Source organism: Lutzomyia longipalpis, chromosome 2 (genome assembly GCF_024334085.1).
Source record: "Lutzomyia longipalpis isolate SR_M1_2022 chromosome 2, ASM2433408v1".
In the NCBI taxonomy this organism is placed as follows: domain Eukaryota; kingdom Metazoa; phylum Arthropoda; class Insecta; order Diptera; family Psychodidae; genus Lutzomyia; species Lutzomyia longipalpis.
The window spans coordinates 3,014,707-3,037,109 of NC_074708.1; the positions used below are offsets into that span (position 1 = coordinate 3,014,707).

General features: G+C 35.2%; 3 protein-coding genes across 5 annotated transcripts; 1 reads left to right on the forward strand and 2 right to left on the reverse strand.

Moving 5' to 3' along the window:
• Positions 1–506: 506 nt before the first annotated feature.
• LOC129788614 (bifunctional peptidase and (3S)-lysyl hydroxylase Jmjd7) lies at positions 507–3,458 on the reverse strand. Its single transcript, XM_055824825.1, has 6 exons — positions 3,260–3,458; positions 2,980–3,130; positions 2,730–2,882; positions 1,992–2,158; positions 765–1,030; positions 507–683 (listed from the first exon to the last, which is right to left on the reverse strand). The coding sequence occupies exons 1-6, from the start codon at positions 3,315–3,317 to the stop codon at positions 513–515; spliced, it is 966 nt and encodes a 321-aa protein (XP_055680800.1). The 5' UTR covers positions 3,318–3,458; the 3' UTR covers positions 507–512.
• Positions 3,459–3,486: 28 nt separating this feature from the next.
• Positions 3,487–4,865, forward strand: LOC129788615 (uncharacterized). Its single transcript, XM_055824826.1, has 3 exons — positions 3,487–3,927; positions 4,209–4,304; positions 4,369–4,865. Exons 1-3 carry the CDS (start codon positions 3,573–3,575, stop codon positions 4,590–4,592), a joined length of 675 nt encoding a protein of 224 aa, XP_055680801.1. The 5' UTR covers positions 3,487–3,572; the 3' UTR covers positions 4,593–4,865.
• A 2,826-nt stretch (positions 4,866–7,691) lies between these two features.
• LOC129788616 (serine-rich adhesin for platelets) lies at positions 7,692–21,517 on the reverse strand. 3 transcript variants are annotated; one of them, XM_055824829.1, is made up of 5 exons: positions 21,314–21,517; positions 20,478–20,631; positions 20,126–20,309; positions 13,990–19,692; positions 7,692–11,959 (listed from the first exon to the last, which is right to left on the reverse strand). In XM_055824829.1, the coding sequence occupies exons 1-5, from the start codon at positions 21,322–21,324 to the stop codon at positions 11,907–11,909; spliced, it is 6,105 nt and encodes a 2,034-aa protein (XP_055680804.1). In that variant the 5' UTR covers positions 21,325–21,517; the 3' UTR covers positions 7,692–11,906. The 3 variants fall into 3 exon arrangements, with proteins under 3 accessions (XP_055680804.1, XP_055680802.1, XP_055680805.1); XM_055824827.1 differs by lacking the exon at positions 7,692–11,959 and having other exon boundaries at positions 13,268–19,692; XM_055824830.1 differs by lacking the exons at positions 7,692–11,959; positions 21,314–21,517 and adding an exon at positions 20,903–20,922 and having other exon boundaries at positions 13,268–19,692.
• Positions 21,518–22,403: the final 886 nt, after the last annotated feature.

A 22,403-nucleotide genomic window follows, 5' to 3' on the forward strand; every position in this document is an offset into this window, starting at 1 on the left:
ATCTCGATCCTCCGATGCATCCTTGTCATTTGAATCGCGCTGTCACTGTCAAACAAGAAAGCGGTTATAAAACATAGAAATCGCGTTTCTTGTTTGACAGTGACAGCGCGAAACAATATGAAGGAGCAAGTGAGAAAAACACAACGAAAACTGTCTTCTTACAAAAAACTTTGGATAGGCCTTTATTCTTCTTCTGGGGGCGTCAATATAGTGGATGCGGGTTTAAAAGAAACTAAATCTTTTCCCAAAGCTTTCGGCGTTCCAACATGCCTTCCTCAGTGGTAAGTTTGTCAATTATTTGAACCCTTGTCAACAATCTCCTCTTGCTTCTCTGGCATTTTACATCGGCAGAGAAAGTTTTCACTAGATTTTCCTGAATTTTCCTTCTTTTTCTTTTTCCGTGGAGTGAGACGCACAGAAACCAATCAAAAAGTCGTTTTTTGGCTTCAACCCAAAACGGGAAGGGGAAGGGAGGACATTTCAAGTAAATTAGAATTGAAAATTAATTCAATTTACAAGACATCTTTATTGGCACACAATTTTTCAATCATTCTATAGTAGCAATATCTGGCATCGTAATCCATGTCATACCAGAAATTCACAGCAATACATTTGTGACTCTGACGGACATGATGGTACCAAAAGCTGGGTAAGTACAGTATATCTCCTGCATTGACCCGAACCTTTTGCGAAAAAATAAATAAATAAATGGAAAAATTGTGTCTCAAAGAAAAGTTCAATGAGAAGAAAAGTTAGTAAAGTACCTCATACTGAATGGCCTTTGAATACTGCGGGAAAGTCTTCAAGTCTGGATCAAGAGGATCAACACTCACCCACTCAATAGTCACGGGTTTCTTCGTCTCTTCATCAAGGAGGGGCTCTATCGTCATTTTTCCCCTTTGATCTGTCTTGTAAACTGCAGATGGGTACACCTTTCGTGGAACGTTGTGATAGCAAACTGGTGGAATCAACACGAAATCCTTGTAACCCGATATGACGCAGTACATATTTTCATAAGGATCTTTGTGCACTGAAAAAAAATCTTTCTCAGTTAGTTTTACAATTTAATAATTTTCTTTTCAAAAATTTAGAGAGGAAGTTGGCCTAAATGTGATTTTCTGTTTTTTTTTCAAATTCTCAAGGAGAAACATAAAAATTCTCATTCACTTGATATTAAAAATTTAAATGAGAATAAGAAACATATTTTACTATCTATCTTACTGCCTGATGAAGAGGGAATAAAACCTTCGAAATGTCGTATGTGAAATTATTTGAGAATTTGCTAAAAGTCGTAAACCGTGTCCTCCCAAATTGGTAGAAAGGTTTTACCTAAAAAAATTGTATTTAAACTCAATTTAACGATGTTACTTTAACACAAATTCTACCAACAGAAAAAATATTTAAAAGGGAATAAAAAACCTTATTCAATCAAAAGAATTTTAATAAAATAGGGGTAGATTCTGAAAAAAAATGTTTTTTACTCTTTTCTATCAATTCGTTAATTATTTGGTATTCTGGGAAAAATCTTATTAAGATTTCGACATTTTATTTATTTCTTTAATCGTGTTTTTGAAGAAAAATTACTTTTTCTAGACTTTTTAAAGATATTTTGAATGTTTTAAAGAATAACAAATCCTTTTAGCTGTGATTCTTTCTTTTTTCTTTTATAGACCGACAAAAGATCGATTTAAAAATATCATATGTCAAAATCTTATACCAACTTTTAAGTTGTTAGAATAGAAAAGAAAAGATTTTTATCAGAATCGACCCGAAAAAATTTATTAACTAAAAATTAAAAATTAAATTGAACGTTAATATCAAAACTTTCCTTCTTAAACTTCAATTTCAATCAAAAGAACGTTCTTTTAATGAATTAATACATTTTCAGTCAACTTATCATTTTAAAGCCTGAAGAAGAAGCTTCAAAATAAACCGAAACGTCACATTTAGGCCATCACTTTCTACTCTAAAAAAACGAAAAAAAAACTTACTCGACGTAACAGCTCTTTCATCTCCCATCCAGAAATTAATGGCATCGGGATCTTTATTGAAACTTTCTTTAGAGAAATTCAATGACTCCATATCAATGTCATTGAGAAGTTCATGAAAATCAGTTGATAAATTTGAATTTTGCTTCTGAATGTAATAAATAAGGTCACTAAAATAAATAAATAGGTGAGAAAAATTAAGAATTTTGCATTCTTTGGTGTAATTTTATCTATTTTTTTTCTCATTCTTATAATGATTTAATGAAATAGGGCAGCACCTACTGTGTAAGTTAGTTAGTGAATGCTTTAAAATTTAAATTTAAAAAAACAATTCAAGTCTTGACAGTGCCGTAGCTAGAGAGGATATTTGAATGCCTAATAAGCACCCTAAAAATTCAGAAGGTTGGGGAATTTCTTTATGAGCTCAAAAAAATTATATTCAAGCTAACGATTGCATTAAAGGAAATATTAAAATGGATTTTCAGGTGTAATTAATTACGTCAAACGTTAGAATAGCTGTCAAACATTGTTAAAGATACATGAAACATTCGACATGAAACATCAATCGTTAGGAAATTAACGTCAAATGTTTGGATAAATGTCGAACCCTAAGATAATGTCAAACACGAAATGAAACGTCAATCGTTAGAAAATAGACAAGGCTTTCATTTTAAAATGATTCAAATTCTTTGTTTTCAAAATGAACCAACAAAAACAAGAAATTAAAATGAAAATTCAAACCTTTTGTTGTCTAATTTGTCTAGAAAGTCTCCCATCTTCATCTCTTGTTCCTCTGGCATGACAAAATAATCCTTCTTCTCGTGCACAGCAATCCCATCAGCATATCCATTTGGCGTGACCGCAACAGTCACGTCCTTCCCCCCAATTGTATTTCTGCCAAAGAATTTTTTTTTTTTCAAAATTAATGAAACATTCAATGAAGGGAGACAGTTTTTTTTAATTGAGAGAATTTTAATAGAAAATTAATTACCTAAAATATTTTGAACTCCATTTCGTGATTGCGGGCCAATGAAGACAACCCCTCAGTATTACTGGCATATTTTTAGCCACATAATCCCGCGTAAACTGCAGAGATGTCGGTATATCGAATAATTCTGGTATTCTCGGTCCTAAATATAGTTCTGAAATTTATTTATAATAAATCCATTTCATTATATAATTTCGCAAAATATTAATTAGTTTTTCGGAATTGGCGCGTGAAATTTGCTTTTTTGCACACACAAACTTACGAAGTGCAACCACTAACTAACCTTGAGCTTCCTGTGAGAGAAAATCCAGTGCATCCTGGATAATTTTTGACGACTGCATGATAATTAGATGGATGGACAATGTACCTTGTGGCTGGATTGAGTTTTAACTTCTTTTTCTCCTTTTTTGTTGTTAAAAATATTATTTAAAATGAACGAATAATTTTCACCGCATCCTCTGTGGTCGTGCTAAAAATGACAACAACCTTATTTGACATTGCGCGTGAGTTGTCAAGTGAAATGTCAAATTATCACGCGCGTGCTTTGCAGTGCATGCTTTGATTGTTTGTTTTGTACAAAAGGAAATTAGGAAAATATGAACGGCCTCTCACCTGATCGTGCTCTTTTGATGGAGATTGCCTTGGAACTCCTGGGGAATACAGTGCACGACATTCATGGCAGGAAGAAGAGCAATTTGGTGGAGTTATTCAAGGAAAATGTCTTTTCAAGTAGCAGAAACCATCAAGGAGCTCCGGAAGATCCCCCACAGAGAGAATTCATCCAGCCTCGTTATGGAACAAATTCTCATCCCTTTGCCAATGAGGAGTTAGATGAGCAGCAGTACATGCTGGAGGAATTAAGTAATGCCTTCAACTCCCAGGAAGATCTGCAGCAGAAGGAGAAGAATGATAGAGAATTTGTGGAGTCAATGCTGAGAAAAATCGATATTGGTAAGGGAGACCGGGGTTAAAAAAGTCACCAAAGGGTTTAGAAAAAGCTCAAAATATCATATTTCCCAAATACATAAAGAGAACGGTATAGCTGCTCTATTTACTGCCCTATAACTCTTTCTCAGATCATTTTGTTCTATCTAGCTAGGAAATATGATATTTTAGGCTTTTTCCAAACCCTTAAGTGACTTTAGTAGCCCCGTCCTCCCCTAATTATTTTCTTTTTGTCCTTAAATATTCCTTGAAATCTCAAATCTTTCTTGGGATTAAATTCCACACAGAATATGCTAATCTCAAGAAGATCAGCAGCAAGCAGAGACAGAGCTACTTCCTGAACTTCTGGGTTCGTGTTGTTAATGAACATTCAGAGTGTCCTGGTAGGTAACAAGAATTCTTCTCATTGTAACAATCATCTTAATCCCATAAAAAATCTCCCCCAAGATGTTACCGAAGAGGACATTGATGTCATCGCTCAGGAATACTTTGCAGTTGAGCAGAGAAACCTCGAGGCGCAGTGCAAGGATTTCAAGGAGAAGATCATCGAGATGAAGAGATCAGCAACATCCGACGAGGAAATTGTTAAAATCCGAAGGATCGCTGAGAAAATTGCCCTTGTTAAGAAAGCTCTCGAGGAATCCATAAGGAATCCTTCAGAGAATTGCTGACAAACACTTGAAGAGGTTCCCAAAGAGGAATCTTCTGGTGACAAAATTAACGATATTCCGGATAATTCTATTTGTGATTGATACTCCGACTGAAATTTAGATATTTTTCCCTCAATAATTTACGCCAAGAATCCATCTAAGCTGTTACCCAATTTGGGAAGAGTTTTGATAATCTAAAGAGATTCATTTTTTGTGTAAATAGAGGACAAAGATTAAAAAATAATTTGTAAAGATTTGTAATAATTGAAAATAAATAGAATTATTTGTATAGAATATATTGTCTTAATTTTTGGAGAAAAATTGTCTTAAATATTTCCTTTTCGGTTTGATTTGGAAAACTTTAAAATGAAGAAAAAAAATAAACAGAAAATGCCACAAAAGGAGCTATGGGCAACTCCCCCAGTAACCTGAACCCCACGACCAAGCTTCTTTTGTTCGCAATTAAGCTGCGAGAGCTACGAGTGACAAGTAAAATCTTTGATTCAATTCTTATCACTTTTCTCTTGACTTTAGATAGACTATTTACAACACACAGCAAATCTCTTCTCTCACTTTCTCTTTCTTCATTGCCTATTTGTCTCTATTCAATTCCATCACCTATTTGTAAACAATCATTATCACTCTATGAGCAGGTTAACATTCACTGGATAGCGGCAAGGTGCTTCAAACTTTATAAAATTAGAGGAAAACTTCTTTTTCTAAAATTTGTATTAAATTCTGTGGACGTTTTTGCCGATTCTTCAAAGACACAAAGTTGAGAGATCGGATTTAAACTAGGGATGAACACGAACTAGGGTAAGAAACATTTCTCAATTTTATTTTTTAATAATAATTTTGAGAGGCAAAAAAGGATAAACTTTCGCGTTTTTTCGATCATACGTAAACTAAAATGTGAAATATTTTATTTTTCAGAATTTTTATGAATTTATTTGTTTTTTCAAAGTTACAAATGCATCAAATTTATGCAAAAGAGGTCAAAGAAGACGTTTTATAAAGAAAATAAATATCGTGATAAAAACAGCGCATGTTTCACGTGTTTGTACTGAATTTTCAAGATTTCAAGCGAATTTCAAGGGTTTCTTGGTCGTTTAATAAGGCCCAATATTCATGACATTTCGCGTATTTATGTGCCCTTCATCAGATTTAAAATAAATAATAATCTTTCGTTTTTTTTTACTCACAAGTTTTATCAAAAATCGTAGCTTTTCTTAAGCTTGAAAGCTCGTTTTGGTAGATTTTTTAACCTGCTGGCCGCCAAGACCTTGGAGCTTCCTTAGAGCGCCAAGGTGGGGTCGTTGAAAGACCCCAAGAAGGAAGTCGATTTTCTCATAAACTATAAAACCGGGAACTGTCGGGTCACTACCTTTAGACTCCTTATATAGTCCTCTTGCCCCTTGCATCACAAATTCGCCACCCGGAAACACGCAGAAGAAGATATTAGGGAAAAACATTTTTCACTCCTTTTTCACACTTTCTTCGTGAGAAATTTGCCACGAAGTTGACCGCAACTGCTATTTTTTTTTCACTACTTCCCCACATTCCCCTCACTTCCCGCACCGTGATAAATGGCAATATTTCTCGAATATTCTTTATTGTTTTGCACATTTATATGCTTCTAATTATGTTTTATGTTGTTTATGTTACTTATTCGCGATAATTCTGACACTGAGAAGGTAAAGTGAGAAAGTAAACACAACCCTTCAACCCCCTTCAACCATATGATTTATGATGTGACTAACTTCATTCTGAGAAATTTTCCGCAGCATGGCCGTTACACCAATTTTTGAATTCCCTTCTTCTACATTTTCCTTAATAACTTTTCTTGTGGTGGACGGATTGAGCTGAAATTTTTACACAACCTCCTCAGATAACCAAAGAACTTATTTCCAAAAGATGGGAATGGTATCTTTTATATTTATTAAGTTATAGCACGAAATATAGGGCTGGGGTCGTTCAACGACCCCGCTTGGCGGCCTAGAGGTTAAACAATTAGACCAACCCCCAAATACCTATTAGGTACAGAAACGTATAAAGTCCTTTGCTTACCTCGTATTTAACGTTTAAATCGCCCCTCTTTTTAGGATTCTCTGCAGTCTTCCTCGATTTCTTCCCTCAATAAACCCCAGACTTTATTCCTTTAAGAAAACCTGCAAAAAATAAAAGATCTTTCTGCCTCAAAAAAGACACAAAAGATTCCCAAAGAGAAATAAAAGATAATTTAATTTTTTTGCCAAGTATTTGTGTATTTTAAAATAAAACAATTTTGTTTAACACAATATTAAGATATCTATTCAACAATATAGCTTAGATTTTACCTGTCCACAAACAAATCTACAAATATGATTCTTTTCTTTTATCGTAATAATTTTATTTGTGTTTTATATAATATTTTATTTATATAATATTTATATATAGGTATTTATTTTTTCTTCATGATATAATGCGTAATTACAATTTACACGACGACTTTTTTTCCCTCTCTCTTTCGCATTCACCTTTCCACACGCTTCTCTCGCTCCTTCCACCATTTTTCTCTACTTGATTTTTCATTGAGAAAAATTAATTTCATCCGTAATGTGACTTTCTATTTATATTATTTTTTTCTTTTTTCATTTTTTAGTTTTATAAGCTTAATTTAATATTTTCTTTTTCTCAGAGACTTTTTCTGTGTTTTTTCTTCTTCTTCTTCATTTATTACACTACTTTTTTATACTTTCATTCATTTTTTTTATTTATATTTTAAAGACTTTAACAAATCGTCGTGCGCGCCTTATCTGTTATCGTCCTTAATTTTTAATCAATTTACGTGTAATTTATTTATATTAATAATTATTCTTTTTTTAATATATTTCATACTCAATTTATTATTTATATTATGTTTTACTAAATTAATGTGGATGTGAAAGAGAAATAAGATTACAGAGTAATTTTTACTTTAAGAGTTTTTTTCTTTGTTTTTTAAATTAAGAAAACTGCAAATTATTCCCTTTTTTGCAAATATTTTTTTTCTTTTAAAAAATCATTTTTTTTTTAACGGGAATTATGCTGAAGATTATTTTCTCATGATTTTCTTTTCTCAAAATTTGTTGCTTTTGTTGATTTTTGACTGTGTTGACTCTATTTTTTTTTCTTTTTGAAAATTTATTTATTATTCTTTTTTTTCAGTGTAAAGTCACCACACACAGGCACACAAAAAAAAGAAGCAAAATTGTGGATTTTTTTCTCATTACATACTTATCATAATAATTTATTAAAACTTATTAATTACGTTTCTTTTTTTTATGACATTAAAGTGATTTAATTTCATTAAATTATCATCGAAAAATTAACTTAGCACTTGTTTCTTTTTTTTTATTCACACTGTCGCACTTCATTCATAATCTCTTCTCTCTTCTCACTGCATTCCGGTAAATAAATAATATTTTTATGTTTATTTTTTTATCTTTTTTTCATCATCATTAAATATATTTTCTATATAATTTTTTTCTTTATTTACTTCCTACATTCCTCATCTTGTTCTTTTTCTTTATTACCTTCTTTCGCAAAGTTTTATGGAAAGAAAATCTGTGTGTTTGTGTGTATGTGTGTAGATGTGATTTTTCTCTTTTTCTTTTTTTTTTTAAATTAATAATTCTGTACAATAGAAACATATTTTTTTTTACCTATTTTTACTTCACATTTTTTCTTTTTTTTTTTAGAAAAAAAAATGCAGATGAAGCAAATAAAAATTTAATTAATTTTTTTACTTTCATCCTTTAAATATTAAATGTATTATTATATAATATAAAATAGCCAGTTTATGGGACTAGCTGCATACATATTTCTACATAAGAATTCTTCCTTTTTCTTTTCATTATAAATATACGTCTGTGATTGAAAATTATTACAGCCGATATATTAATTAAATATTTACAAATTGATAAAAATTATTTTCATTTAACCGTTTTTCTCTTTAACCGATTTTTTCTCAATCATTGTCCTTCTTTTTTCTTTTCTTTTATGTTGCTTTTTTGATGGTTTTTTTTGCTGAAATAAAATTGAAATTCAGTCTACTTATAAATTAAAAACTGGGACTAAAAAGTACATCTCATGTGTCTGTGTGTAATTGTTTGATCTAAAATAAATTAGCTTTCATTTTTTTCTTTCTATCTCTTCTGCTTTTACAAAGTATCATTCATATTTTTTTCTTTGCTTATTATGTATTTTACACAAAAGCTTTTTTCAAACTTTTTTTTTTATTAAGAAACTTTGTAGCAAAAATTCTTCTTCCCACGATCTCTATTAGAGGCAAAAGCTCATTGCATTCATTGAGAGAACTTATCTTTCTTCTACTTAACGAAATCACTCATTCAAAAATTAAAAAAAAAAACTTCTGAAAAAGGAAAATAAAAGAAAAAAAAAACAAGAAGAAAGAAATAAGAGAATCTCCTACAACTAAATAGATTTTTTTCATTAAAAAAAAGTCCTATAAACATTTCTTTTCCTTTGCGTCAATGATTTTTGTTTAACCTTATTTAATTAAGATGATTTTCTATTTATGAATTTATTTTTTTTTCTTCTTCTAAATTCAATAAATGTTTAAGTGTTGTGTGAATGTGTTGGCTTAAATTATTTTTTTGTAAGTTTTTTTTTTCAAATTTTTTATTAGAAAAAATTGCGTTATGATTCAGTTTTTATTTCACCACACTAAAGATCATTCTTTATTTAAAAAAAAAAAAAGGAATAATTTTGCATAATTAAATTGTGATGAGGAAGGTCATGGCTCAAAAATTTAAATGATTTTTACTACTTATTCCTGTGTTTGAATGTCCCAAAAAAAACTATTTGAAAAATATCCCAAAAATATGATTTTATTGGAAATGATTTAATTTTTTCTATCTTAGCAACTTTGAGAAGAAATTTTCTAATTAATTTTGTGAGATTCTTGATTTTCTTTTTTAAATCTAATGAGAACTCATCTGATTTTCCAAACATATTAATTAAAGTTGCTCTAATAAAATAGATTTCGTAGAATAATATCGCTCTTGTGGAATGTTAGTTTGAAACTCTTTCTTTTTTTTAATACTTTTATTTAATAGATGTTTTTTCTTTGATGATTTTTTGTTTATAAAAATGATTTTTTTCTTTGTGGTTTTAAAGAAAAACTAAAAATGATTTGAAGAGGATGTTTTTGGGTGAATCAAAAGAATATTTTTATTGGAACAAACGAAACAAACATTCTTCTTCTTCTTCTTCTTCTCTTAAACTTCATTCATTATTGACATTTCGAGCATTTTTTATGCCCTTCATCAGGATGGCGCGATTTAGTAAATTTAGACAGATAAACAAATACAAAAAAAATCCCTTAGAAAAAGTTTTGTAAGTTTTATATAAGAAATGTTTTCAGGACCTAGAAAGGTCATGGATCTGACATTGAAAACGTCCTTATGTCACCTATGAGATACCTACTTATAAAGGAAAAACAAAGAAAATCAATTCTACAGCAGAAACTTTTTAGGATCTGAGATACATAAAGTTTCCTTTCTAAATCCTTAAGATTTCCCGCAATTTTGATTCAATTCTTACCCAGTCATATCCTTTGAAAAACTACTTTTTTTTTCAATTATTAGTTCCTCTCAGGTTATTCCTTAAATTTACGTTCTAAATATAATTGCTCTCTGCAAAAAAAAATCCCTGAATCGATTTTAATAAAAATTGTTAAGAAATTATTTTTCAAAGAATTAAGAAAGTTCGGGAAAAAATTGATTTAAATCAGATTAATTTTCTTTCAATTACCGAGCAATTAAAGAAAAAAAATTGAGTTATTTTAGAACTTATCAAACTTAAAAGTTTCTAAGCCGGTAAAAATGGATTAAAAGCTTTTCCCAAATTTTTTCATTATAGAAAAGGTACCTGATGAAACAGAGAATTGTCATTGAAATGTCATTAAGGAATAAAATAAAATGAATGAAGAAGGAAATTCTAAACTAACTCCCTTTATCCTTTCTATGAGTTCTGTATTAATTAAGCTTTAATTCTTCATAAAAATTCAAACAAAAAGGATTCTTTTGACTCACCATTCAACCGCTAAAAATCATCCCTAATTCTTTTTTTTTAGTCTTGAAATTTAGACTAAAACAAAGGATTTTTTTAAAATGTTTTTTGGGACATCCAATGAGTCAAAAAAAAGTTCTTTGGATGTTTTTTCTTCATTCTATTTCTTCCTAAAAGTAATTTCATAAAAGAAAATCTCTATAAGAGAAACGCAATCGAAACAAAATAAATTTAGTGATTAAAGTTTAGCTTGGGGGTGGGGCTAGTACTTATACTGGCTATTCAGACAAATCCAACAAAAATAATGAAGAAAAAGATAAAAGAAGAAAAATAAAAAGAAAATTATCTCTAATAAAAAAAAGTGCCTGAAATCTTCATTCTATCTCATGCTTCTATGCTTTATTATTTTTTCTTTTTTTTATCTTTAAAGATTATTGTTCCTTAAATGTTTTTTTTTCTTCTAATAGTTTCATTTTTTTCTTTATCTTATACAAAAATATTTGTGTTGAATTATTTGAAAAATCTTAAGTCAATTTTTTTCTTTATTACTTTTACATTTCAATCTCATTTGTGTTGTTCAATGTTCCTTCACTATCTTTTTTTATTTTCATTTTTCTTTAAATTTATTTATTTTTTTTATCAATTTCTCCCTCATTAATTTCATTTCTCTGTTAATATTAATATACTTTTTTTTTCTTTTCTATTTTTATGTGGTTCAATGTACCAAAAATACATCATTTTAAGACACTGTTTCACTTTCTTTTTTATATCTTCTATTTTCTTTTATTTTTCTTCTTCATCTTCTCTAAATATATATTTGTTTATTAATTTTATCAATTTCTTTCTCTCTCGCTATTTTTTTTTCTTTCATTTTTCTTCTGTGTTGTGGGTTCAAATGCACGTTAAAAAAAAAAGAAAGTTCTAAAATGTTTTTTTAATTTTTTTGCAATATAATAATAATAATATTTTATGCGATAGAAAAGAGCGGAAAGAAACAAATAAATTATGTTGCACGTACCTTTTTTTTCTTTGCATAATTTTGTGCCACTATTGGTGAAAATTTTCATTAATTCTTTATTTTTTGGGTGTGAGTGTGTTATGTGTTTGATGCTCTTTTTCTTTTCTTTTTTTTCTTGTTGTAGCTCCTCAATATAATGGAATAGCCAGTATGGATAGTCCCACGCTATCATCTGATGAATCGTAGCCGTCCAAACTGTAATCACCACTTAAATTATGATCCGGTTGCGCCTCTACTGTATTAGGTGAGACGCAAGGTATTGGTCACTTGCTGTCGCGTGAGCCTCTTCGTCGCCTATTATCGGATGCATCCAGTCCTGTTTTGATGAATAAATCAAAGAAAAAAAATGATCTCTGTTTTAATCTCTTTTAAATGTTTCTTAAAGAAAAATTCTTAAAAAGAAATAAAAAACAACCCTTCCCTCCTTCTTTGGACAAGTTAAAGAATCTTTGCACGAAATCTCATCATTTTTCCATCATTAACATTCAGATTTTTTTTTATTCTTTGACACACGAACAACCACCATCATCTTCCTCACTAAATGATTCATCAGAATGTGATCTCTTTTTGAGAATATTTCTCTATACCTACTACATAAAAACAACGTACAAATCACAATTAAAAAATGATTAATAGTTGATTTATTTTCTTTAACATTGAAAAGGAGATTAAGAAATGAGATTGTCTTTTACTCCCCAATCATAAATCATTTTTCAAGGTGATACTAGACCATTGCATTCATCAACATTGTTTTTTTTGTTCTTTTGAAACAGAGAGAGAGAGAGGGAGAGAGGATGGCAGAAAAGAGAATAGAACCTTACGATCACTTTTTTTTTTGAAGAATTTTAATCAATTATTGAGAAAAGAAATTAATTAATTTTTTTGAGGAATTTTTAAAGGAGAATTTTCTGAAAATTATTTATTCTTGTTCAAAATAAAATTATTCTGTGAATAGTAATAAATATTAGAAACTAGGGAAGACAGGGGTAATGATGGAAAAATATAAATTACAGAATTAATTGAATGGAATATTGCATGATAATAATCTCCACAAGATAGAAAAGATTGGACGAGAATTAACCAATGAACGTTCTTCTTGACTTCATTGACCAATCAGAGGGAATTGCCAATTCTTCTTCTTATTTATTAAAATGTCAACGAGGAATTAACATTTTTTTTAAAAGAAAAATTAAATGTAATAAAAATGTATTAAATCTTACAGCTAAATAAATAATTTGGTAAATTTAGGAAGTTATTTTATGCAAAAAACGTGAATGAATAAACATAATTTTCTCTAATAAAAAAATCTTTGATTGTTAATTTAAAAAAATCTAAATATGTACCTTCAACTTTCTAATCTTAATTTTTTATTGATCTTAATTATTAAATGAATAAATTAGTTAATGATAGAATGCTTCTGTCCTTAGGATGAAGGGGACAAGTTAATAAAAAAAAGAATTCTTGTAAAATTTTGCAATCTGATAAAATTCTTTTATGACACGTAGTCCAAACACATGCCATAAAATCAGAGTCAATATTTAATCAATTCTAGAATAAAGATTTGTAAGAAAACAAGAACTTGCTTGCACTTTATCCTCAGTTCTTTGTGTCTTTTTAGCTGTGATTCTTTTTTTTCTTTTCAATTTGTAAAGAATAATTAGAAAGTTTTTCTATTTCTTATAACAAACACTTTGTGTCTCTGCTATAAAACGATAAATTCAGCTATAAATTCAAGTTTTATAGAAAGATTTAAAATGTAGTAAATCCTTTCATATCTCTTTCTTTTAAATTTAATTATTCAAGATCTCTTGCAATATTTTCTATTCTGGTTAAAAAATAAACCCTTTATAGCACCCTAGACTCATACCAAAATACGTCTTATCTATGTATTTTTTATTCTCTTTTTATGAACACTATTATTTTATTTTTTGTGTTAAAATTCATCTAGAAATTTTGAAAAATTCTTGTAATAATTTTTAATAGTTTGAAAGAACTAAAAAAATGTATTACAAAGAATAATATTTGTATAAAATGTGTGTCTCAGCTATGTTGTCTAAAAGCATTTTTTTTTATCCTCATTATTCTTTTTTTTTTTTGCAAAATCTAAGTTTCCACAGAATTGTGTCCATTATTTTTTATTCATTCTTCATTCATTCAAATTCTTTTCTTATTTTCCTTCAATATTATTCTCAAAACTTTTGGAGCACCCCGTAAATCTTTTCAACTAAAAGAAAATTACAAAATCAAGAAATTTTCTAATTTTCAAATGAATTTTTTTTTATTCCTATCAAATTTCATTATTCCAGTTTTCCCTATAAAAAAAATTAGGAATATTTTTCAACTCACCAGCACTCCTTGTCTTCCTCCGTGCCTCACTTTGCTCCGTTCCAGCCATATTCTGTGTCACTGACACATTCTTCTGCATCTGATGACTGCCCATTTTGGCGGTGGAATCATTCCCAGCGGTTGCTGCTGCTGCTGCTTGCCCCGTTGTGGCTTTATTCATCTTCCCCCCAATCCCAATTGTCGTTGACGTCGTCATCCGGACACTCCGTCTCGTGCTGATCTTCTCATCAATTGCCGCATTTGCTGCTGTACTACTTATTCGACTTATTGTGACACCACCCTTTGTTATGTGAGAATTCTTACTGCCACCACTGTGCTCAGCATCCGCCACAGCATTACTCAGCATTGCCACCGTGCCCGTGGGAAGGACAACTTTGTGATTCCGCAGAATCTTCTCAACTGGCTCCGTTGTGGGGTTGTTGTGATGCTGCTGATGCATTTGTGTCGTCACAACAATCTGCGGCGGATGTTCATGATGTTGTGTGTTCTTTGTTAATTTGGAATTTCGCACTTTTCCCGCAATTTCAATGAGTGGCTCATCACTATCTGATGAATCTTCCACCTTCTTTGCAACACCATCAGTTTGTTTTGCTGCTGCTGTGGAATTTGGGGTTGTTGTGCACGATGCTGCTGATTTCCCATCAACAACTTTCTTCCCACTGTGCATTTGATGAGCATTCTTCCCACCACTCCCCGTGGTTGCTTCTGCATTGGATTTTCTTGTCTTTTTCGCCCTTCCGGGTGTATCATCACTCACACTCGATTGCGTTGAACTCTCACTCCCCTGCCTTTTGCGTTTCCCACCCTTTTGTGCTGTCTTCGGGCTTAGCTTATCAATGGCAGCCGCCGAGAGTTTTTGCACCATTTTCGTCGTTGCCGCTTGCGTGGGTGGATCCGCAGCTGATGGGCTCTGTTTGGGCACATCTAGTGGACTCTCAAGACGACTACTCGCACGTGTTCGTACCCGTGGGACATCAGAGTCATTTGTGGTGGGAATTTCAATACAAAGTTGCTGAAGAATCTCCTTTGGTTGCTGCTGGGATACTGTTGTTGATGCTGCTGTTGCAGTTGCATCCATTGGGGACTCCCTGTTGGCTACTTTATCGGAATTTGAGTATGTATAGAGGGCTGGAACAATACGAACTGGTTGTGGATCTTTATCACTACACTCCGTCTTCTCTTCCGTCTTTTGCTTCCTCTCCTCCGCAGCAGCAACACTTTGTGCCTCATTAGACTTGATCATCTTCTCACTATTGCAACATTCATCGAGCATTTGCGCATCAGCTGCTAATTGCTTCGTATTTACCTCCTTATTCTCATTCATATCCTTACAATTCCCCTTGAGACTCTCCGTTGATGCTGTTGTTGTTGTTGTCGTCGTGGCTACAACCACCATACGATGATCACTTGTTGCACTCTTTTGATTACTTAAATTGCTTAATAATTCCACCTCACTCAACGCATAGTCACCATTCACCTTTGCACTATCACAGTTTTTGGTGATAATCATGTCATTTATACCCTCCATCTTTGCCAAAGCAGCCTCTATGTCCACAATATTGTGAAAATCATCAATATTATTCATTTTGTTGTTACTTTTTGCCTTTACAATCACCTTGGGGACATTATGCACCGTTGTCACCGTTGGGGCATTTGCATCCTTTGGGCTTGCCACCTGTTTGGTTGTCGTTGTGGTTGTTATATCCGCCTGGGGGCTCTGTGACGATTGATGCGGGCTCTTCTCCGAAAGGGCATCCATTGATTCAATCCCACTATCTTCCCCTTGTGCCTGTGACCCCGGTGACCCACGCACACCCTGAGCTATTCCACTTGCATCCACAACAGTTGTTGCCACATCGCGTTTTGGGGAATTTGCTGCACCACAATTCTTCCCATCGGCAATTGTTCGTGCTACAACTGCGACGGCTTTTGCTGCCTGGGGGACTTTATCAATTTTTGTTGTCATCAACTTTGTTGATTGCTCTTGTTGCTGCATTTTCACCTGAACTGTTGTCGTTGAGATTTCCATTACTTTTGGTTTTTCATTCTCAAGAAATTTCTGCTTGAATTTCTCCTCTGTTATTGCATCAACATTCCCCTGGGGGAGAATTGATTTTTGACTCACATCCTGAGCAGCGGCTGTTGCAGCAACACCAATTGTTGTCATTGTTACAAGTGTACGATTCCCCTCTTTTGTTACAACACTCGTTGTTGTTAAACGTTCCTTATTCTTCATTGCTTTTGCCTGCTTTACAATTGTCTTGTGGAAGCGATTAACGGTGTTATTGTTGTTGTTGCCTTTTTGAATTTTTGCCGTTGACAGCGTTGAATGCTGCGGCAGGGTACCAACATTTGTTGAACCAATCGGAGCTGTTAAAACCAAATATCTCTCACTCGGGGCATCCTTCTCCCCTGAGAGCCTACGTTTCTTCTCAGCCGGTAGGAGAATACCATTAGTTGAATGAACAAGTATCTCATTTAGTTGTTGTTGTTTCTCCTCTCCTGACGACAACAATTGAATTGATGGTTCGCATTTTGAAGGTTGCTGCTCCTGCAGCGTTGTTGTTGTTGTTGTCATTGTTTGATGCGTTGTGGCAGTTGTATAGCTAACATTGCTCCCTTGTTGACTAGTATTGATGAATGTTGATGCACCCTGTTGTGTACTATTACCACCACCATCACTCGCAACTTTTGTCGTCGTTACAATTGTTGCCGTTATCTCACTCAGTGATTTCTCAACATCTTTCTTTGTAGCTTTCAACTTTAAAAGGAAATCACTTTCACTCCCATCTGTTGGCTCCTTTTCATACACAACCGTTGATGCCCTTTTGCTGCTACTTTTCTTCATTGCCTCCTCATCGGCAGCCCCATCGGCAACAGATGCTGCTGCTGCTGCACCACTCTGAGATTTCTTCCTATCCTTCTTACTATTGCGTATTACCATGGAGTTCCGTCCACGGAGACTTATATGTAGCGGTGGGACACGTAATTCCTCCCCAGCTGGTGATGGGGATGATTGTTGCGATGCAAATTGCTGCTGTGATGGTGATGCAACAGCTGTAAATTGCTGCAAAACACCCCCACCAATTGATTGTGGTGATCCACACCCACTGCTTGATGTTGTTTGCAAGAGGGTAGTTATGGTGGCCGGTAGACCCGATGTTGTTGAACTCTGTGCACGTTTTGGCTGTTGGGTATTGATAAAACTCACGTCTGCCTTGTAAACGGGTGTTATTGGTTCACTTTTCTCCAATTTTAGGCGCAATTTTATCTTTTCCGGACACATTTTTCCCATTGTCTCATCGGATTTTGCCGATACAATCTTCTGCACAACTTTACTGCTACGTTCCTTCTCCTTCCCACCACCACCAATGAACTTTCCCTTACTCGATAGTTTATCCTTCATCCCACCAAATTGCTGCTGAAGTTTCTCCTTTGCGGCCACTTTGAGGGATGTTTTATCCTTACTCACTGAGGATTTTTTACTCGTACCCTTTGTGCCATCACGACGCTCCTTTGTACGCCCTTTACTCCCACTTTTGCTACTTTTGTGAGAATTTTCCGAATTATTCGAACGTTCCGTGTCACTGTGATCGGAAAGCTTTGAGAAGCCCGTACTGCAGGAATTGTCATCATCACTGAAGATGGAATTGGACATTTCCGAATTGAAGGCATTAAATGTGGCTGGATCATCAATTTCCCCATCTGATGCACTCTCATCCGATGCCATTGGTTCCAATTCACCCGTTAACGGATTTATCAGATACTGCTTCTCATGATTCCCCTGCTTTTTTGCCATCGTCGTCGTCGTTAGCATTCCCCCATCGTGATGTATTTGCACGGGGTTTGATGCTGCATTTGCAGTGGTTGTTAGTGTTGCTGCAACACCACTCATGGCAACACTAAGCCCAAGATTCGGCTGTTGATCCGTCAAATCCAAATCAAGGAGAGACTCAAAAGGCGCTTTTGGGTCCAATGACGATAAGCTATGCTCAAAATCATTGAGACTTGGGATGAGTGCATCGAGATCCTTTAGGCTTTCATCTAAATCCCCAAGTGTATTGATTCCCACCATATGATCACCTTGATGCTGCTGCGTACTGTGTTGATGTGCTTGATGATTAACAACATCAACTCCACTTCCTGCAAAGGTGGTGCTTGTTGTTGTTGTTGAATGATGATGATGATGAGCATTGGTTGTATCGCTGCCAATGTGATTAGCAGCAGCAGCAGCAGATGTTGCATCAAATGATGGTTGTGGCTGTGTTGTGTCCTGCAATTGCTGCTGACTCAGGTTATATTGCATTTGATAGCGCGTAAATTCCTGAAAGCTGGACTTTGTTGCTGAATCCATTGGTTTCAAAGGCCACCGTGGATTGTATGTTGATTGCGATGGTGTTGCAGCTGCATTGGAAACAATATTGAATGTTTGTTGTTGTTGCTGCCTGTACGTCGTTCCCGTTGTCGTCATATCCTGCTGCAACACTTGATGCTGCTGCTGCTGCTGCACCGAAGGCACTGTTGTTTGTTGCTGCTGCTGCGGATGTGCCTGATGGGTGATCATCACCCTCTGTTGCTGCTGCTGCTGCTGACTTCTCTGCATCTGCACTGCCTGAGGATTGTTACCACCATGCCCAATAAAGCGAGATTGGAGTTTAACATTCGAAGGCACTGAATTCCCAACAACACCACCACCACCACCCATTTGTGGTAGAACCATTGCCGGAGATTGCGTAGAAACTACCGTACTACCACCCAATGGCACACTGTTCACCACATTCGGCACCACGGCGCCCGTTGCAGTGCCACCAGCGTGAGAATTAACAGGTACACCGCTCACAATGAATGTCTGTGCTTGCTGCTGATGCCCACTAATTGTCTGCTTGCCCATAATACCCCCCTTGCTTAATCCACCTGCCTTCTCTTGGGCATCACTTGCACACGAGGTAGTCACCACCATACCATGTCCCCCAACACTATTCTTTACACTTTCACCACCAACACTTCCCGCAATCTCCGGTTGTTGTTGCTGCTTCATCTGCTGCTGCTGCTGCACCTTTGCCACAGGTTGTCCTTCATTCTGTAGCAAATTCACCAGCAATGGACTCGAACTGGCCACATTAACAGCCGCATGCTGCTGTTGCTGCTGCTGCAATCCCACCGCTGCCACCATTTTCACCGAACTACCACCTTTATTGGGATACGGCGGAGGTGGTGGTGGTGGCGTTTGCTGGACAAATTGTCCTCCTCCTGCTGCAACACTGGTGCTCGTTTGCCCGGCAATTGCCATTGTATTCTCCCGTCGATGAATAACACGTGCCTGTGTCATACTCTCAAAGGGATATTCACACGCCTCCACATTCGGAACATGTACAACGGGCAATTTCCCATCCATTGGGCACACTGTATTGGGGGATTTGAACACCGTCGCCCCTGGTGGAGGAGGAGGCGCTGAAGCCTTCATCTGTACACCATTCGATACGATTAAATTCACATTTGCCGCCACAGCGGATGATGCACCACCGGCGCCGGATATTCGGGACGGTCCTGCCGTTGGTGCCATTGCATTTGTCATTCCCGGACCATTTGCTACAATTTGCTGTGACGCTGGTGGCGGTTGTTGGTGTTGCGCCTGCGACAGAATTCGCCCCAATTCACCAATTCCCGTCGTTGCGTCCTGCGAACCAGCTGCACTTGATGTTTCTGTTGACAAAGAGACGAAGAAATTAATGAAAAAATCCAAAATAAAATCATTTTTAATATGCTTCCCGGAAAGTGCTAAAAGTGCCTGAAAGTTGCTCAGGAAGACTGCCAGTTGCATCAGGAAGATTCAAAGTGATTCAAGGAAGTTCCTTTTCATCACCCTGCTGATCCTTGATGTTATCTTTGGGTCAAAATCTATCCATTTAGGAAGTCCTCTTCCTAAATTTTTATTAACTGAGATTTTGACCCAAAGATGAAATGAAAAATCAACCGAGTATTGAAAAGAAGGTTCCTACGATCCCTAAGAAACTTCCTGATGCAATTGGAGAGATGCCTGCACAACTTCCAGCCACTTATAGCACTTTCCGGGAAGCACATCAAACCATTCCGGGAAGAGAAGTTTATTAAAAAAAAATTAAAAAAGACGTCATACCCGTTCGTAGGACAATCTCCTGCCCCATGAGACGCAACGATATCACAGTGTCTCCCTCCAGCTGCACCGAAAGGATACCCAGAGCACGCAATGCCGAACTCCCTTCTGCTGCGAGTTGTCTCAATCGGACAGCAGCCTCTTTTGGAATGGAAAGGGTTACTCTGACACTGTTCCATGGTTCCACCTGCACAGAGAAAACGACGAAAGAAAAACAAACAAACAGTGAGTTTCCTGACCTTTTGAAAGGATCTTTCTGGAAGAGAATAAAGAGACTTTTTCTTCAATTTAAAACTTTTTCCTGAACTCTTTTTCTCTTTATACTTTTTTTTTCTCAACGGAAGAGCACACAGACCTTATTAACTTTTAACTTTTTGGATTTAGGTTGCTCCAGGAGGGCTTTCAGCCTCGCCAGTAGCACACGGAATTTCTTGGGGAACTCCGGATCCCGCACGTCCCCCTCGCAGATAACAACTGCTGTCAGTGAGCCGTCACTATCCGCCGCCATTCTGCAACAGAGAGAGAGAAAAAATTCATTCATCCACACCATTAATCCTCCTATTGGACAATCCATTCGTCCTAATCTCTCCAAAAGGATCCACCCGGAATTCCCATTTTTTCTCCAAAAAATGGGGAAAATTAAACATTTTTTTTGCATTTGTTTTCAGCACACACACAGTAGGCGCTTTTCTCATATGGAGACTTTGCGGGTCTGCAGAGCCATTTTCTGTTTTGCTCCACGGAAATTTTTTGTGTCCATGGAAAAATCACGAAACCCACCGAAAAAGGTCACTTTTCACCCAACAAATCCCCCATTGGGGCCCTCAAAACGCCCCACATGACTCCGTTGCAGCCCCCAGGAGGCCCTTTGGGGGGTTTTCATGCGGGGAAATGGGTGAAAATGGGCATTTAGATGGGGATATTTTGTTTTGTCATGACGCAAAGAGGCATCGCAGGAGAGGATGAAGGGAAGCAGCCATTTTGGAATACGGGGAGTGTGCCCGACGTATTTTATGTTTTACACCACACCACACAGCACCCCCGGCAACTGTACGCACACAAATAGCGCCCCCACTGAACACTATAGCACACCACTGGGCATCCCCGGGGGGAGGTGTAGCACGAAAATTGGTCCAAATGGGATTTTGTGTGTGATGAATTCAATCAAAGCGACACGAAGAAATTGCTTACCCCATTTGCATGACACACTTTAACCACGAAAATATGCAATCGTACACTCAGAAACGGTGAATAACTAATATATTTGTGATATTAGCTGACATATTTCTACTTGTCCATTGCTGAATTCACGATAAATCTGATAAAAAACCTTTTATTACGAATAATAACAACTCCTGTCGCCATTTGCATTTATTTTTCACTACCTCACTGACAGAGGTGGCGAAAAGCTCCAACACAACCAAAAAGCTCGTTCTCATTTCCAGGCGAATGCAGCGAATGCTTCTTTGAAACACAATTTTCAAGATGAAACATGTCACTTTTCGGCCATGGAAAATTATATGAAACGAACATGAAGTAATTTTTGGATTTTCTAAGGGAAAACCTCATTTTTGAGACTCTAAAGTTCCTGGGGAAACTTATGGGAGCCCCAGGAAGCTTTAGTGAAAAAATGACGGCCAAAGTCGCCGGATTACTTTTCCAAATTTTCCACAATTTCTTTTGGCGCGAATTTTGAATGTTTCGTGGCGACTAAAAAAGCTTTAATTAGTAAAATTCTATAATTTCATTAGTTTTTAGTAGAAGCTGAGGTGCTCCCTCCAGAGGCGTCAAGGATGCATGTCAATCTGAGAAGGAAACCTAATTTTTAAAAGAGCTTTCGGCGAATCACCTCGCTCTTCTGTGATCAATTTTTGTCTTTTCGGATTCCGTCAGTTTCTTTTTCTCTTTCAGTCAGTATATTGACCAGATGGGGATATTTTTTCTGGTTTTTCTCAAGTTTTCCCAGAGCACAGAACATAAACACTCTCATTTGGTGGCAGTTGCACCGGTTTTAAAATTTTAATTAAAAAATCTTTCACAGGAAAATAACAAAAAGGAAGAAGTTCCTCACAGGAATTTTCCAAGAGCTCCAGGATGCTGTTAAACGGATCATAAGGGTATTGCCCTTTCGTACAGAGAAGATTAATCTTGACTTGGTCCTCGTTCATATTATGCCAATCCTGAAATTGCTAAGAAACTAGTTATCCGGATAAGGTGAGGAAGAAATTATTGATGTGATCAACTACTCATGGGAGTTTCCTGGAAGTCGTCATGATAGAAG

Excerpts from the sequence above, each read along its gene's own strand:
- LOC129788614 (XM_055824825.1), bottom strand. The coding sequence starts at position 3,317 with ATGCAGTCGTCAAAAATTATCCAGGATGCACTGGATTTTCTCTCACAG. Across the intron at positions 1,031-1,991 it reads TGAAAGAGCTGTTACGTCGA|TGCACAAAGATCCTTATGAA; the intron begins GTAAGTTTTTTT and ends ATTTTTTTTCAG. Across the intron at positions 684-764 it reads CAAAGGCCATTCAGTATGAG|GTTCGGGTCAATGCAGGAGA; the intron begins GTACTTTACTAA and ends TTTTCGCAAAAG.
- LOC129788615 (XM_055824826.1), top strand. The coding sequence starts at position 3,573 with ATGAACGGCCTCTCACCTGATCGTGCTCTTTTGATGGAGATTGCCTTG. Across the intron at positions 3,928-4,208 it reads GCTGAGAAAAATCGATATTG|AATATGCTAATCTCAAGAAG; the intron begins GTAAGGGAGACC and ends AATTCCACACAG. Across the intron at positions 4,305-4,368 it reads TGAACATTCAGAGTGTCCTG|ATGTTACCGAAGAGGACATT; the intron begins GTAGGTAACAAG and ends ATCTCCCCCAAG.
- LOC129788616 (XM_055824827.1), bottom strand. Across the intron at positions 20,310-20,477 it reads AAAAGTTAAAAGTTAATAAG|GTGGAACCATGGAACAGTGT; the intron begins GTCTGTGTGCTC and ends TTCTCTGTGCAG. Across the intron at positions 19,693-20,125 it reads GGAGATTGTCCTACGAACGG|AAACATCAAGTGCAGCTGGT; the intron begins GTATGACGTCTT and ends CTTTGTCAACAG.